The sequence below is a fragment of the Balearica regulorum genome, chromosome 7 (genome assembly GCF_011004875.1).
Source record: "Balearica regulorum gibbericeps isolate bBalReg1 chromosome 7, bBalReg1.pri, whole genome shotgun sequence".
NCBI classification, from domain to species: domain Eukaryota; kingdom Metazoa; phylum Chordata; class Aves; order Gruiformes; family Gruidae; genus Balearica; species Balearica regulorum.
In genome coordinates this window covers 39,617,019-39,634,824 of record NC_046190.1, presented here as the reverse complement: position 1 = coordinate 39,634,824, position 17,806 = coordinate 39,617,019, and the positions used below count along the sequence as shown (strand labels likewise).

The 17,806-nt window shown below is 44.6% G+C and overlaps 1 protein-coding gene across 3 annotated transcripts in view; it reads left to right on the top strand.

Annotated features, from left to right (window-relative positions):
- Positions 1-17,806, top strand: part of PRKG1 (protein kinase cGMP-dependent 1) — a 507,011-nt gene that overhangs the window by 367,372 nt on the left and 121,833 nt on the right. For all 3 annotated transcript variants that reach the window (XM_075759023.1, XM_075759022.1, XM_075759024.1), the window contains exon 6: positions 14,470-14,547. In XM_075759023.1, the coding sequence (XP_075615138.1) occupies positions 14,470-14,547 (78 nt within the window). The remainder of the gene's footprint in view (positions 1-14,469; positions 14,548-17,806) is intronic.

The following is a 17,806-nucleotide window of genomic DNA, read 5'->3' as shown; positions in this document are numbered from 1 at the left end:
GTGCTGCGTCTTGTGCCGCCAGTCTGACCCGGATTGTGTTTCCCAGCGCCGAGCTGGGTTTCTGTTCAGGACCGATGTTAAGGAATGCTCAGGGAGAACCTGCTTTGGAGAGGCACAAAAGGTGCAGTCGGTCAAACGTTTACACGTCTAATCGTTGCATGAGAGATTGCTGAAGGCGTTACTGTTGCAGGGTTAATTCTTCGCGTGCTTTATCTTTCAGTAATCTGAACTTTTACCATATCATGAATTCATAAAGTGATTTTTTTAAAAATCTTTTTTTTCTCACAACTTCATGTTTCGTTACAAGTTGCCCAGAAACCCAGAATAAGTTGTAGGCAGAGGAAAGGGCCAGTAAAATTTTCTTCGTAACAACTTCATAGCAGGGTTTGAATCGACGTGGCTGGAGTCGCATGAGCCTATTTTACCCTAATAAGCCCATATTAACAGTAATAAATACTGAGTTCTGCACTACAGGGAGGATATTGTACATTTCTGGATTGAAAGGGATTTTTACCTGAATTTGGCAAGCTCTGTTGTCGAGAAGACAGTTGCAACCCGGGTTGCATGGCTGAAGGCAGCTTCTGTTCCCATTGAGAACAGTTGTTCTTGCTGTTTCAAACGCTGGTGTTTTCCCGTTTCAGTGCATGCTCAGAGTAAAAGTTCACTGTTGGCCTTGAATCAATATATTTCAGGCAAACATTTTGATCTGGGTTAAGTCAGCACTGGTTGTCACCTACACAAAGCCCTAAAGAAGTTGCCAAACTGGAAGCAACTGGTGAATTCAGTGTCTGAATTGGGTTAAAAAAAAAAAAATTAAAAATTGAAAATTCAGTGTCTGAATTGGGCAGTTACCTGTTTCAGCGAAACTCTGTACAGGCTGGCAAAATGAAATGCTTTTCACGATTTTGCTGCCTGTAAACTTGGTTTCTAGTGAAAATTTAAAGTGCATTTGCATATGGAAAGGTAGAGTCTCCTTTTTGATTCAGACCACAGAAAGAAAATATATTTCATTGCAACGTACTTGAAGAGCGGCTGAATAGATTCAATTAATATACTTTTTTATTCTTTGTGATAAATTAGAAAATTAGTTTGGATCCTCAGGGCAATGCAAATCACTTGTCTGAATAAGCATACAAAATTTGGAGCGAATTAAGAAAAATATACCCCAAAAAAATAATGTTGATTGACATTGTTTACTTCCACTTTCTTTTTTTGGAAGGAATTGATTGCCGTTTTAATAGTTGTGGAACCGGTGTTTGGATTTACAGAGGAAAACTAGTGTTCCACACACATTCTACCATTATAAAGAGAAAGCCAAATCAGAGCTATTCAGGAAAGAAGGGGAGAAGAGCAGCTACTTTTCTTGCATTTCAATGAAATTTAATTAAAACCTCACATAGTTGAGTTGCTTGTGATGGGAGGGACGTTTTGTGGCGCGGTGACACGGCATGATGCCGTTCCTGGTTGTCTTTCCTTAAAACGAAGCTGTCAAAGTCGATACGCTGTCGTATTGCCGAGGGAGACCTTTCAATCTCCGTATTTAAAAAAAACAAAACACCTTTTCCTTCCCGGACGGTCTATTGAACCCTTCTGAGTCACAGCAACGTGCTGGAAATGTCGTGGGAGGGGGGCTGTTCACATAAAGCTATGGTAGGACTGAAATCTCTGTACTCGAAATTAAATGCGTGCGACTGGGCGTGGGCATGCAAACTTTTTTCTCCTGCTAATCCCTAAAATTTCCAATTGGTAGCTTGATTATTTTTTATTCCCCCCTGAGTCAGCATCAACCCCATGCAACTTGCAACTTAATTTTACTTGATGTTACCGTTCGCTAATTTTTAGTCAGGGCAACTGATTAATTAATTCCCCTCTGTTGCCTAGGTATCCTTTTTCTAATTACTTACCGCTCAGTTAACTCTCCACGTTTCACGTTGATGATGGGTGAGTCAGTTATTATTTTAGCTAGCAAGCACCCAGCTTTCTACCCCAGCTCGTTGATGGCTTGCTCTGTGGCTTAATAGCTGTATTAGCTTTCACCCAACTAATTTGCTGTCTCTCGTTACCACCATCATTTCTCATGGGAATAAATCCTGGGGTTTTCCCTCTCGGTTCCTCTCTCGTCTTCCTGAGCTCTCTGCTGAAGCCCTTCTCCCGTCTCTCCTGAGCCTGTCCCAGCGTGCTGCGCTCGCCCACGGGTGCCACCTCTCTGCTCTCTTACTCCTTGAATTACCTCTCCTTGAGTTCTCCCTCTTTGCCTTTGAGGGTTGTCTTGATCTCTTACCCTCTTCATCTCCGTCTGTATCTCTTTTGGACTTCCCAGCTTTTTTCAGCATCTTCTCCTTCCTCCATTTCTCATCCTTCTGAAATTCCTGTTTCTTCTCAGAAGATCATCCTGCCCATTAATCTACTTTTATTTCTTTTTTTCCCCTGTTTCTTTGCACTTAAGGGAGCAAAGCTCTCCCCCACTGCAGCTGATCTCTTCTGGTGGCCTCTCATGATACCAAATAAACGTGTGGTGGCAGGGCTGAGCTTCCTTCTCTGCTCCCCTTGGCCTTCCTTTCGCCCTTTCTCATCCCGTGAGCATCTTTACGTGTGGTCTTTCTCCAAGAGCATCAGGATTTCCTGTCATCCTTTTCACCCACCGCCTGCTACTTTGACTTTTCTCTCTCCTCTTGTATTTCCATGCCAACCTTTGCTATCTCTGTGGATAGATAACCCGCTTTCAGTGGCTACGCCTCCAAAAATTAGCACTTCTGAGTTTCTGCTATATTCCTACAAGCTTCCTTTATAAAAGGATGTTGGGCTGCAGGCAACAGCTTGGGCATCTCCTGAACCTCAGCCCTACGCGCGCCCACTCAAGGACGTTGTCGCTGGCTGGGAGGGACAGCAGGGACGGTGTCAGGCTCCGGGGTCAGGATGGTGGTGGTCCCTGCACCAGCTGGTGACAGCATTTTACGACACAATCCGTTTTCCAGGCAGAAACAGAGAAACAGATGTTTGCTTTGGCACCATGGAGGAAAAGTAGCCGAGAGGTGGTCGCCTCCCTGGCTGTTTGCAGCTTAGGAAGCCTGATCGCTCTCCAAAAACGGTTGTCAAACTGCATTACGGTAACCGTGGGGATGGAGCCAGTGTTAAAATGTGGTTCCTAAATGCCTTGTGTCTACCTGTGGAGCGAATTAAGGCAGGAAATTTCTCTAGCAACAGTGCATTAAACTAAATAATGCCTTTTCTTAGATTCTCTTTCCTTCTCTTTCTCCCCTAAAAATGCACAGTCGTTTAGGAATCAAAACTGAGTCTCAGGTCTTCATTACACACCTTAATGGACTCATCCAGTCCAAATCATCCTGGCTTACAGTCTGTAGATGTCTCATCATCTGCTTGCTATTCTGCAACATCCTTTAGTCTTAGAGGTGGCTGTATAAAAATCTTTGAAGCTCAACAAATCTTCATCACCTACTGTTCAGGCAGTCCCGTGGGCATTCAGGAGTCCCTGAACATACTCAGGTTTGCTCAAAACTGTTGGTTTTGAGAGTGGGCTGGGAAGGAAACTTGAAGGTGACAGCAGGACTTGGCTCTGCCCAAGAAATATTTGGCGATATCAGATCAGAAGGTTCCACTAAGGGAAGAGTTGAGCAGACCTTATGATTATATGGGGGTACAGAGGTGCCTCCTTTCATCACAGGACTCTTTGCTGACTTTTTTGAGGAGTAGAAAGAGAGAAGAAGCCCCAGTAGAAGACTGTTGATTTGAAAAAGGCCTGGGGAGCCCAGAAACGGCGTTTTCTCCTGTGACAGTGCTGCCAACCGCCTTGGGTGGTGAGGAAGATGCTCAGGAGTGGGAAAAGGAAAGTGCCAGAAGCTTCTTCCCTCTCGTGCACATGTCTTCCCTGTTGAACACAAGAACCTGGGCCAACGTTTGCCAGGTATGGTCCCTTATACGTTGTGTCGCCACTTACGTATCCTTGAAAATTGCACTTGCTGAGCGCTGGGTTGAAGTCCAGTGGAATCTAGAGGAAAGATGATAAAATCAGATTGAAAAAGACAACGTGGTGTTTTTCATGACTAGAAGATGATACCACTGAAGTTGATCCCTACATCATGCGCTTTTTCCCGAGTGTTGCTTGGTTTAGGGGACTTCTTTAATGAGACCTGTTTGTTTAGTGTCAAACTTAATAAATCTTGTTTGAGTATGTATCTCACAAGAGTTACAAGCGGTCCTATTTCTCCACTATTTCTTACCACGAGGACAGTTGGGTTCCAGTTGGATGTTCTGGTGTGAAGACCTTTAACTTCTATGGTGTAAAAGGAAACCAAACTGATCAGCTGGCTGTGTGCTCCAGGTCGTGGAAATGCCAGAGATGTGGTGCTGCCGCTTTTGTCCATGCGAGAAGTCAACCTTTAGGAAGCTCTTGAATGATCACAACTGTGATGTCATATTTACAGATCAATACAAAAGTCTTGAATTCATGGTGAAAATTCAGCCTGTGTTTCGGGACTGGCAGTTTCACCTAAGGAATTGTCAGAACTCTGCTCAGAGATGGAAAAACTACAGTTCGGAGATTTTTTGCTCCAAACCAAGTGTGGCGAGTTTCTCACTTCCACATTTATAACCTCATTTCCGTCGCCTATCTCGCCTTGTCCCCAGCAGTGTTGGTGGGTACCACCCAGCAGCTCATATGGCAGAGGATGGGTTCCAGCTCAATTTGTGGATGCCTTGTGTGTCTATGGGACACTGAAATTGGGGGAGGCTTTAGGAAAAAGGAAGAGAAGGAGGGTACCAGCCCCAGCACCGTCCCTCCCCACTGGCTGTCTGCACAGCACAGTGAAATTCAGATTCATGGAACAGTAGTGCCAAACCCCAAAAGAAACAACTAGGAAATGAAAGCAATCACTTAACCAAAGAACTTCAAATTAGAAACATTTATTGCATCTTTACATTTCAGAAGCAGCGGAGGAGTGTTGTACGACTGCTGTTTTATTCATTTGGTTTTGTACCCGGTGGAGTTAGGTGTAGGTCGTACTTGCTTTTGCTTCAGTGAAATAATTGTTGAATATACCTCTCTCTCTGCTCCCGTACGTCCTTGCACCTGGAGAAGTCAAAGTGACCGAGTTCTCAGAAGCACATGTTCTATCTTGATACGAGGAGGTGTGCCACCGACCGTTGGGTTTTTTCTAGTCTAAGGAAAAGGCATTTCTTAGCGTAGCAGTCGCTCCTGGTTTTGTTTGATTTGCAGCTTGTTTTGTCTCGGAAGGATGTAAGGACAACCTCAGTTGAGGACGGACAAACCCACCGTTTGGAGTGACATGTGTTATTCTGTACGCTGGACTTGAGCGTCTACACGCAAACGGCCCCTTTAGGTGCGTCAAGACTGTTGCTGGTCAGGGGATGCTTTTGTGGGAACCGGAAGCAACCTGTAAACTGCAGAAGACACCACAGTTGGAGAAGACACCCAGACTGTCCAAAACGTGCCCCAGGAGCGTGGTGTTTTCGCATTGCTGTCGCAGTCCATTAAGAAGCCACAGTGAATCAGTGCAGCGCAAATAAAACGTTCACCCAAGGCAACAGTCTCCCGCAACTGTTGCGGTACAGCTTTGACTTTAAAATTTACATTCAAATACCAAGTTTGCACTCGGACAGCATAATTTTTGAGAAGGAAGAGTAAGTTTGTAATCCATTAGTGAGAAAACGAAGAATTTCTTGCAGAAGGCTGCAGCTCCGTTAGAGCTGGGGTTTGCAGCCCCAGGTTGCCGTAGGGTCATCCCCAGGTTTCCAGTTCATAACCCTGTGGGATGGTGGAGGTCTGCTAATAACCTGCTAATTAGTAGCAGGTTATTAGTCTGCGCTTGCTCATCCCCCAATGTATGGTGGCTCAGCAGCATCCCCCATCTGTTGGGTTTATTCTTCCTCATCTGCTTTCCCAAGCCCGTGCTCCGTAACGACGTTGGATTAAAAGGCGTGAGTTCACGCTCCCTTCCCATCAGCCCTCCATCTTTCTCAAATTTTAATTTCCCGCTTGCTTAACTGCAGTTAAGCTGCTGTTTGGGGGGGGTGGGTATTGAGATATCTTGAGTGTCAAAAATCAGACCCACCTGCTGCGCTCTGATTCTCGGGATAAATAAGGAGAAAACCACAATATGATAATTTTGCCCTTTGGCTATTTCAAGGAGCAGCATTTTTAGCTAATTCATGGGAGTGAAACACGTAGTAAACCCAGGGAAACAGTTTTATTATTCCCAAGGAATTCAATACAGAGGACCAATATTAACCTGCTTGGTTTTACAGCATTTTTCAGCAAATAAACATTTTATTTTGTTTTTAATTCTATTTTATTAGCACTGCTGTTGTCATTTCAGACTTAAAAAAAAATGTTTAAGGCAGAAAGTCCAGAACGGAAACAAAAATATTTTGAAAGCTGCTTATGTTTGGAGTTTTGCTGATGGTTCTGTGAATATTTTTTTTAAACTGTCAGCAAAATAAGATATTTGGGTGTATTTTTTTTAATTTTTTTTTAAACATACACCTTGAGGGAGATGGATTAGACATTGAGCACTGTTGTCAACCCCGTGTTACCCTCGCTGGTTTGTGTGGCGCAGACGTGGCTGCGGGGAGTGAAGCTCCTCGTTTCAAAGCCCCCTTTGTGTTTCTGCTCCCCTGACGTGACCTCTGGCAGGGTTTTGGCCTCTCCGGCGCCACAGCTGACGTGGGTTACATTACACACAATCTATTTTCCACCTTTTTCCAAATGTTCTCAGTATGAACGTGGCAGTCAAAGGCATCCAGCTAGAGGAGAACGAGGTTTTTCAGAAGCATTAACCATTGGGTTGGTCTCCAGCATCAAGGTTTCTCCATGAAGCCTGTGTCAACACTTTGTTGGGCTTTAAAAGCTTCTCGGTTTTTGATGGTGGTCAGGAACAGAAGCTCCAATTGAGGTTGACGACTGACAAAGTTAAGGTTGGTGGACCAAAGCCTTTGCCCGAATGCGGTGTCTGAAGCTGCACAGCTCATGTTTTCCTTGCGTGGTGGGTGAGGTGTCCCACAGCGTGCTGTGGAGGAGGACCTCACTGCAACGAGGAGTGCCGAATGCAGGGCAAGGCGTCTGAAGCTCCGGTGGGTGGCACAGCTGATGGTGGCTCAAGGCGAGGTCCAGCGCAGTGCCCAGATGTTGCACATGCATCTGGCCAGCCTTGGAGAGGTGTCCATCTGAGCTGCTCTGTTTTGGCTGGTCCCACCAAACAAAGTTTTGGCTCTTTGGGTGTAGTGTTGGGAAGTAAGGAAACTGATTTTTCCTCCACTTAGCGGAAGACTGTGAGTTTATTTGCTGTGAGTCATTTCTGTGCGTTGTGGTAGAAACCTCTCTGGGAAGGGCGAGGTGCAGAAATTCAGATTTCAAACACCCGCGTCTCATTCTAGCCACGAGGTCACCATTGCAAACAAGAGAAGAAGGAGAAAGCAAACGCAGCGTGTGATGCTACGCTCGCACAATGGCTAGTGGTGGAAACTAGTTGCACAAATAACTTTTCTGAGAGGGATGGTATCGGGTGACCCCTGAGAGCACCCGATCCGGTTTGTACGTATTCTTAGACGAGCCCTTTCGTTTGGGTCTTGAATCATTAGGAGGTGTTGGTTGGTGAGGACTTGCAGCTTCGGTCTCGGGAAGCACAGTGATTCAAAAAAGGGGTTATTGTCCAAATTTGGTGCTATTTGTTGTTGCAGCTGATGCCTCGCTGCTTCTAATTTTGTCCATATTCAAGGCAAGGTTGGTCTCATAGAAATCCAATTACTTCTCAACGGAGCTTTAATTACATGGGGTGTTTCCCCACCCAAGGCCGGGGCGGCACGTGGGCGTTCTGCACGGGACGGAGGGTTTCATAAAGCAGGATATCTACCTTTGTTAGCGAATAATCTGACTCAGTCGTGGGATGCTCTGCTAGTTCTTCTGTGGGGTACATGGAGCACATCAGGGAGCCTTATCGCTGTCTTTCCCTACCGAACCCACTGAGTGAACATTTATTTCCCCTTGGCACGAGGATTTTTTCTTTGCTTTAAGTAAAATTGGCACTAGAAGAAAGGGAGGGAGAAGATAATTTTACAGAAGCTGCTATTACTGGGCAAACTGGGGATTTCCAGGAGAGAGGCACTTGATGTGCTGATGGGCCACATAGGAGGACTTCAAAGAGAGGAAGAGCTTCCAGGACTTGTGTTAATTTAGGCTGGAAAAGATATTTTGTGAAAGATTCAAGCCTCTCTCTATGCTGAGGCTGGTTTTAACCTAAACGTGCGAAGGCCATGTAGACATGGACTAGTACGTGCATTGGGGTACAGTCTGGCTCTGGTGTTGCATACAAACTGGCTTTGGTTAGCATTTGGGTTTTTGAGAACAACTTTATTTCAATTTTCTCTTTTTTCTAAGGGGAACTGATAGTTTGGAGTGACGGTAAGGTTTACAACAGAGCTCTGCCTGTTTGATGCCTAGGTGTCAGTACGTTCGATGTACGTTGGATATTCGCTATATCTACATCTAGCTTGGACCCGCCAAACAGTTTTCATTTATACTTGAGTGACATTTTTCTAAGAAATCTGATTTCTGTTGTTTCGCTCAGTGTAGTGTAAATTTAGTACATTTTTCCACTTCCAACCATATTCTAGACGTGCTTAGGCTTTCACCCGAAGTATCTGAAGATGGTGCTAACGTCGATGGCAATGAAGAGCTTAAGGATGGGGACAGGATGCAGTGTCCACTACTTGACCCTGGTTCAGACGTTGAAGTTCTTGCTCTTTCTAAAATCAAGATAAGTGCAAGGTGCTAATCTGTCTGCGTTGTCCGAATTGCTTTGAAATCAAGGAATCGGTTTATACGGAGCGGGGAGCATGTATCAATCCACAGTGATCTAAGCTGATCTGTTTTACTTTGCGTTTGAAAGTGGCTGAGGGATCGTGTGGGTCTGCCGTGCTTTGGGAGAAATACTCCATCTTCTGCTGCTCTACCTGGCCAGCCACGCAGGGCCGTTCTTTTAGGAGACGGCGTAAGGTGAGCGGCTCGTTTTGGAGTTCTGGGGTTGGAGGCAGGTCAGAAGTGAGATCTGACAGCCTCTTCCACCGCCGCTGCCTCGAGCAGGGCTGCGCCAGGAGCACAGCAAGTCGCTGGTGTCACTGGGATGGCTCCTGGCTTGTCGATGGCCAACAAGATGGTCTAGCCAGAAACCTTCATGCTGGTTTTACAGGTCTAGCCTAGAAATTATTTTAAATTTCTCTTGAGTTTCGTTCAGTTCAAAAGCTGTACGTTGACCCCCTGATCCGTCAAACCTGCCGTTTAAACCCGTCCTCTCCAGCCTTCCTGACGTTACACGATAGAGAAGCACGAAGGGAAGGAGTTGCCCAGATGGGCTGTAGCTCCCGGAGGTGAGACCTGGCCCTTTCCCAGATTGTTTAGTTGAACTCAACGATCCCTTTACGTTCTTGGTGAGAAAATGAGGATTACAGAGGAAACCAGGTGATTACGCAGGTTTCCTTGTTGCAGAGGTTTTCTAGTATGCTGTATTAGTTTGTAACAAACAGATTAGTTTGGGGTTTTTTTGTTAAAGAGCCCCATCTATTAGTTCAGCTCCTTAATTTTGTGTTAATCACAAAAGATTTGAAAAAATTCCCAGGTGTTGTTAAAAATAAGACCGCTCCTGAACCTGAAAACTCTTATTTAATACCGTACAAGAGACCAGAAGCCGGCAGTTCTCGGAGGGTCGGATCTGAGATTTAACAGGTTGGGCTTATGCAGAATTTGCAGGGGCGGGGGGAAAGGAGTTATAGAGAAATAAAGGTTGAGGGGTCAGCGGATGGGTGCTCTGAGGTGCTGGAAACGCTCTGCTCTGCGGACCTTGAAATGCTAATTGGGCTGGCTCTCTAATTTTTTTTTTTTATTTTCCCTCCTCCTCTCAGGCTTGTCTTGGTGTTGATGGAGTAAATTTAAGGGAAATCTGAGTTTATGCAACACGTACATGACTTTCTCTTGCTTGTACATGTTTTGGGTTTGTTTCCTATTAAACCATTTTGGTTAGGGACCTATTCTTCTTTCTCTGAGAAAGCTAATTAGAGCTTTCCCTTTTTTTGGTTTTTTTTTTTCCCTGCCTGACACATTCTTTCTGTAAATATAATGCCTTGGCTTTCAGTTCAGAGTTGAGCTCCACTGGAAAGACTTGGAACCTTTATTTTACAAATATTTAAATGCTTATAGGAGTTAAACCATGTATACAACAGATACTGAAATTAAAGCCCTGAGTATTAATTGGAAGAATTAAAGCTTTCTTTTTAAGGAAACCTTCAATTTTTAATTTCGGATGTGTCGCATGTGCCAAAAAAGCAGAAAAAACAAGATTTTTTTTTTATCACTTATTCTTATTATATAACTTTCTTAGGAAGAAGGCTCTTAATGGTGCACTTAACTATCTTCCGCTAAACACACGAGCATTCGGGTTGCAAGCCTGGCTTGCACTCCACGTCCCTGTGGGCGTCCCTGCGTTGCTAAGGATGCAACCCCTTACCGGTTTAGACCGGGAAAAATTTTTTATTATATAGGCAAATGGGATATTTGGAGGCTGAGGGTTTATTCAGGAGGGTGGTAAAGCAGCTCTCACTCCATAGAGAAGTACCTTAAGGGCCCGGCGTTACGTTATAAAACAAGGGTCTGGTTAGTGTGACAATTGCTCTGAATTTTGTAGCGTTTTGAATTCCTCGAAGCTCAGCTTTTATCCCCGTTTGCCAAAGCTTATAAAATATACATTTGTGGCTCGGGAGTGGATGAACGTTCCCAACAGGAATTTCTCGGCTTGATCATTTCTGTTTTCTTGAGCGCCGACTCTCTCAGATTTTGATGCCAGACTGGGAGCTGGATGCCTTAGCTTATAACCTTTTTTTGGGGATTTTTTTTTTCCCCCCCTCTGCACACACAAAACCCTTGTAACTAGTAGCTTTTCTGCCTGGTTATCTCAACCTTGGCAGGTCGTACAGCTGTATTTCTGCAGCCTGCGTTTCTGTTCAGGTTTTTTTCCATTCTGTTTTGATGCTGGATTTTTTTTTCAGCTCTGGTTTTCTGCTTGAGAGAAGAAAATGTAAGAATAGTTAATATAATCTGGTCAACTCTTCCAGCTAGGGATTAATTTCTCTGTTTTGCTTTGATTTTTTTTTTTTTTTTTTGTGGCCTGAAGAAGCTATGTCTTAAGAAGTGTGCTCAAAACCCGATATGATCCTTGGGTTTCAGTGAAATCCATCTGAGGTATTAAATTAGCTTTCATCACTGAACTTTGGTATTTCCTCTGAAAATACAGCGTTCTGTCCAGAGTCCCTTTCTCTTGGGAGAAAAGTCTAAAAACAAAAAGATTCAAGTTTTAAACCCAAATCTGGCATGTGATACTAGTTGTGTAATTTTTTTATTCATTTGTAACTGCAGAGGTGGGATAGAAATATCTATTGCCTATTTTAAAGGCATTCTGGAAATTCTTTGCCCAGCACATACAGGGCTTTGAAGCTAGAACTTAAGAAGATGCCAACAAATCGTCGTTCTCTCTCCATCAGAAGGATCCCCTTCAACAGCGTCTGGCTTCCGACAGCTTGCTAGAGCTCAGCCATTGAATTTAATTTCGCAAACACAAGTCCAGAAGAAGCGGTGGGGTCACTCTGAAGCTAGTAAAGATGCATCAAACCTGCTTGCTTTCCTGCTTTTCTGTTTTGTGATTATAATCCAAGTATTATTCCTTTGCATGTACCACCACCCATTTTAAAGCTATAGGAATTGTTGATTTTCCTCATATTGCTCTTGGACTGGTTTTCTCTAGAGGACGTGGAGCTTGTGTTACTAAAATGTGAATCAGCTATACCACAGATACGTGCAACATTTGTCAAAGCGCTTCTTCACGTGACTTTGTATAATAGCACCCGAGAACGTATTGCTACCTTATACGTGGCCGGCTAAAAGCAAGAGCCTTGTAATTATTTTCATTTGCATGTGTCGTAAGCGAGCACTTACGCGCTTTGCCTGCTCTGCACAGCGCTTTCAGTCTAAACGGACAGAAATAATTTGGTTAGAAGGGCGAAGTACACGGATGAGTTGATTTGTGTTAGAAGAGGAGGATTTAAGAGGAAGAGCGTTGTTAGAGGATGGGGAAGGACAGGTTGATTCAAGCAAGAAGAATTGCGGTAAGGCCAGGTGGAATTAGCTGTGAAAGAAATGGGCTGAAATAGATAAAGGCGAAGATGCAGACCGCAGGAAGGGCATGGAGAGAGGTGCTGATGAGCAGGAGGTCAAGCGAGATGAAAGCTCTGCGCGATTGGGCACTCAAGGAAGGACTGGAGGAATATGATTTGAACGTTGGAAAAAGGACTTGGAGTATTTTGAATGAGATTAGAGCCCAGGAAAAAAACAAAACACGGTAGACAAAGAATGCTGAAGTAAGAGGCAGCTTCAGATCCTTCAAAGCTCAAATTTGTTCTCCTTCCATTCCTCACATGGAAGCCTGGGTGGGAAGGTTGGGAGAACTCTTAGGTGGGAATCGGATACAGCATCAGGACAGTGAGTCGCGGTGCTAAGTGGTTGGTGCAGTTGCAATTGGTGACTAAGACCAAGAAACGGCCTTTTAGGAAGAAGGTTTTGTCATGTTGAGTGCGTTAACTGGCCAGAATTGGCGAGTCAGCTACAAGGCAGTATCAGCTGAAAATTGCACAAAAGTCATGTAAGAAGTAGTGGTTTAATATGTCTAACGAACATAGATTGCCCGTACGAAAATTGGAACCTTTTGACTGGTATTTTCAATCATTAGATTTTTGGGTGCCCACAAGATTCCCCTTGACCGCATATGGTCCCACCACCTTGTAAAATCAGGCCTTTCGAGGTGTCTCAACCTGGATGCTCAAAAATGTGTATTCTCAAAATCTGCTATCCACAAACATTCCACGAGTTTGCGTCCACGGTCTCCTCCGAGCTTTTTTACCTCTTCCCGCTCTGGCACATGGAAATTTGAAAAACGCTGCGGTCTTTAGATCTGTCAGAGCCCGTTCGGGATCGGGGCAACTCACAAGTCTGATGTTCTGATTTTATTTACCCAGATTTTTTTTAGGATGATGTAAGCACCCGCAGCCTATCTATATGTATTTTAAAGAACGAACCTAATTAATTCCATGTTATAGTTCACGTGGGTATCTTTTTTGTTTTCCTAGGACAATTATTTTTCCTTAATATCCCCATATGCCCGGCGCTCCCAAAGCAAGGCGTTGTTTTTCTCAGGCGCAGCAGATACGTTTACGTGAGCCTTTACCTATTTCTTTTCACGTTGGAGTCTGTTATCAATCTGTATGTGGCACCAAAAAAGCTTGAGTGTAAAGATAAATAAATACATGTCAGTCAATAAAATACTCTTGGTAGAAAACATCTCAAGCTTATCCAAATTCTAGGATTCGGATTAATTGCTCTGTCTTAGCTCAAATCCATCCTCGCTGTTGTTTATACCTATGTTGGGATTAAAAGATCTGGAGCTTTGGGCTTTGGTGTAGCTTGAAACAGCAACCGAGCTGGAGCACGGGGACATTTTTGGGGAGGCTTTGTCACAGATCAGCGCTGGGGCACGGGAGGTCTGGTGCCTGCAGCTCTCTGCAGGGGCTTGATTTGAAAAAAAGAGAAAAAACCACGGTGAAGATGTTGGGTGGGAAGCTCATAGCGTTCCCCTGCCTCTGCTTGCTGCTGAGCGGATGTTGGTTGAATTTGTAGGGTGGGGTAGACTATCTCTGAAGAAAACACCAGGGTTTGGGGGGACTAAATCTGAATGTCGTCTTTGCTTTAGAACACACCAGCTTTTATTTTTTTGGTGATGTAGAAATGCATATTGATTTTGATGGGGTAATGCAAGGGATGAAGCTATCCTGTTAAGTTTAGAGGCAAGCGTTGATAAGCTGTGACATAAATTTAGCAAGGAATATTCCACAAAACAAGGCAAAAAATGATGGATTAAATGACTATAATAACAGGAGAAAAGCAAAAATTATTTGTTGAATAAAGCCCTTGCTAGCAAAGCTGGAAGAATACCAAAACCAACAAAAAAAGAAGGAAAAGAACTATTTTTACAACAGACATATTATTGCAGTTTAGTTCACGTACCATATTCTCTGTTGAAAATTCCTCTGTCTGGTTTACTTAGTATAAATGGATTTAGGCTGAGAGGATAATTCATCTGGGCAAAAGCTGGCACTAGCACAGTAAGAAGAAAAATGGGCAAGGCGTAAACAGTTCCATTTTAATTATTATATTCCTTGACGCAGGACAATTTTTAAATAATGGCCAATGTCGGACTGGGATAAAATTGGTCCAGGATTACGTTTCCATAAGTGTTATCCAGCCAAACTGCCAACTATCTGCTGAATAACAGTCTCGGATTCTGTTTGTTCATCTTAATTTATATGTTTGGGGTTTTGTTTTTTTTTTTTTCCTTACAGACGCACTACGAAAGCGGAGAGTATATTATACGGCAAGGTGCTCGAGGGGACACTTTCTTTATAATCAGCAAAGGAAAGGTGAGTCGACACCCATCGCAGGCAAGCGGCGGCGGTGGTGGTGCGCGCTCGAAATTCAGCGCCAGCCAACGCTTTCTCTCTCCCCTCCCCGAGGCGCAAATGTTGCGACACTTGACATTTAATTAAACTTCTTGGCGCTGTATCAGTAGGGAAGAGTGGCCTGAAGGGGGGAAGAAACAGATCTCACGCTGTTTTACACATGTGCTCGCAGTGAACGCTTTGGGGTTGAAAACAATTGTGGAGTCTCTCGGTAAATGACCAAAAACCTCAATTTTTATTTTTTATTTATTAACGGTATACCCTACGATACTCAACATTTTCTTTGCTAAATATCTGTCTTGCAAAGCTGACTTCCAGACTTCGTTCCCATGGCTCTCACTTCTCTGCTTCTCCAAATTAAATAATAGGAAGCCAGAAAAGTCTGAGCTCTCTCCTTGGGGAAGACAAAAGGTCTAAGTTTATGTTCCACTGCTCACAGGGAAAATATGCTTTTTGACCTCTTTTCCTGTAAAATCCTGATGGGACTCTATACAGTGAGTTTTTTCCTTCCATTCAACTTTTTTTTTTTTTAATCTGTGTAGCTGGCCTGATACTATTACACTTGAGAAACATTTGGCTTCTTTCCGCGTAGCAGGATGGAGATATTCAGGGGAATACACAGCGATTTCCCACCGCAGATGAGATGCGATGCGTTGAAAGTAAACACAATTGGATAAATATGCTTGAAAGTACGCCAACCCCAGCCTCCTGGTTCGTGGCTCTGATCTTTGCACCGAGGCACGTATTAACGTTGGCCTTGCGTAACTGAGGGTAGCAAAACCCCCACGGCATCGGTAGAGGCAGAGCGTGGGTGTTGTACGCGCCGTTGGGTCGTTTCCCGAGGCAGCTGCCAGCTCTCAAGGTACCAAAACTAGGTTTTCACCGTCATCTTCCACTCTGTACCTCTGGGAGCTAGTCTTCAACAGAATTAAAAAATAGTCTTTTCCAGATGAATAAGATAGTCATGGACAAATTTCTGAAATGACGATAATCGTGGATTGCAGAAAGCCAAGTTTGATATTCCCTCATGCCCTTTTGCTTCCATCCTTTCAGAAGTAATATTTTCTCTTCTCCCAGAAAGACAACCGTGATGCATGCTTCAAATCCTTTTTTTTTTTTTTTCCTTTTTTTTAATGGGCAAAAATAATGGGAGGCTGCGCATCCCTCCCTCGTCGAGTGGTTGAAGCCCTCCTTGCCATGTTGGCCAGCCTGTTGGCAACAATGCTTTTGCCCCACTTGGTCAGGTGGATTCCTGTCCCTTCCTAGCAGTCCTCGATCTCCAAGGAGAGTCCCTTGGTTGTAAAAACCAAATCCCTGTTGCTGACACCAGCTGAGCAACCAGTTGTTGACCTGCACCTCCTCAAGCCCTTGCACCTTGCCTGCGGGATGGAGGAGGAAACCACCTGTGCCCTTGGCCATTGCTCCAGAGCCCTGTGGTCCTGCTTGAGATGCTCCTTGGCTTTATCCTTGGCCTTTTGGCTACTTTATCTTACTGTGACAGCTGTTGCCAGAAAAAGGGAGCTAAAATAAAACCACACACGTGGGCTTGTTGAGAAATTCCCAGACCCTCAGCTGGGTCCCGGTGCCTTGACAGAAATTCCCACAGGGACAGTTAAATTCTGGCCAATTTTCTCTTCCACGTTTCCTGCTTTCCAGAAGAGCTATCAGTGGCTGATAGAAGATGGATGGAGTTGGAGAGTGTTTCATTTTAGTGCCTGTGTTGGGACCTAGGAGCAGCTCAGTGGATGTAGTAACTAACCCATGCTAAGGAGACAGCCCAGGACAGGAGGAACAGACGTGAAACATGGAATAAATAGCAATGAACTATAGAATTAATAAATCAATGTGTGGTGCCCGGGACTTTCTGAAGCAGGGGCACTTGATGTCCCATGTCCCATGCTAAAACCCGTCCCAGGCAGCTGAATAAGGCAGAAGAAATGCTGGCAGCAGCTCAGGTACCCGGGACCTCCCGTGTGCTTCCTGCGGGCAGCGGCATTGCCTGAGTATTATCAGCGAGAGCTACTTATGGAAACTCTGCCTTGCCTTTGATGTCAGAGTGCTGTAGTGACAGACAAGTGAACACAGAAGATTTTTTTTTTTACGTTTCTGAGCCCAGCACTTCTCGCAGAAATGCTCAGAAGGATTTCTGCTCCGTTTTCTTTCAGCCCATGCTCCATGGATGGTTCTCTTGGGAGCAAAACCCTTTTCCCCTTCTCTCTGTCCACCCACCGTCCTTGATCCCACTCCTGAGCTCATTTACTTCATTTATTTTAGCATGTTTCCTCCAGTCCAAGCGAACAGAAATCAAAAGCATGTTCAAAACACCCTGTGTGCAGAAATCCGTTGAATAGTAGGTCAGATGAAAACGACTCGGTCCCTTCTGCTTGCCGCGTGGTGCTGCTGCCTGCCTGCTCTGTACCTCGCCTTTACCCAGAGACGGCGCGTGCCACGCCGCGCCATCCTACGCCATTTGCCCTTTAAGGGCTGTGGCGTGGCACCGATTCAATGCCGGGTTGGGCGGGTTCTTCATTGGGCCGTGGCTATTCAGATAGCTCATCTCTTTGAACCGCGTAGAAATCACGGTCCCCTGATCCCTTAGCACCCATTGCTTGGGATCCATGGAGGTCACAGAGAAAGAGCTTAAATATAGATTAAAGTTCCCTTTCTTTGGCCGAGGGTTTTTTTTTCCATCAGCTACACATCTTCCTGGCTCACCCATTAGGCGTTCCCTACCCTCATCTGATCCTTGATGAGTCACTGCAGATGTTAAACGTAGCGTGGTGGAGACTGAGAGCTCATTAATGACTCAAACCCACTGGTTACCATCCGTAAAAGAGAGGGGAGAATTGTAAATTTAATAGTGGAATTCAACCGGAATGTCTCTAAAGCTGAAAGGATGTGTCCAACAGCCCAGACTTCGGCTTTGTGGATTTGCATATGCAAAAGTTGAGGTTAAAGCTCAACAGCCTGAAAAGGAGAGAGCAGACGAGCGATTTTCCCGTGCATGCGAGGTACCTCCAGACAGTTGCTCATCCCAATTAAATTTTGGACAACTCTGGCTTTGGCAATGCCTGTTCCTCTCCACCACCATAGACAGAGCCTGGACAGCTAGATTTATAGATGGTTAACGGTGGGAGAGGGCATCCCCACCACACACTGATAGCAGCAGGTTGTGTTTTACGGCTATGAGTTACCTCTGGTTACAGCTGAAAAGGAAGAA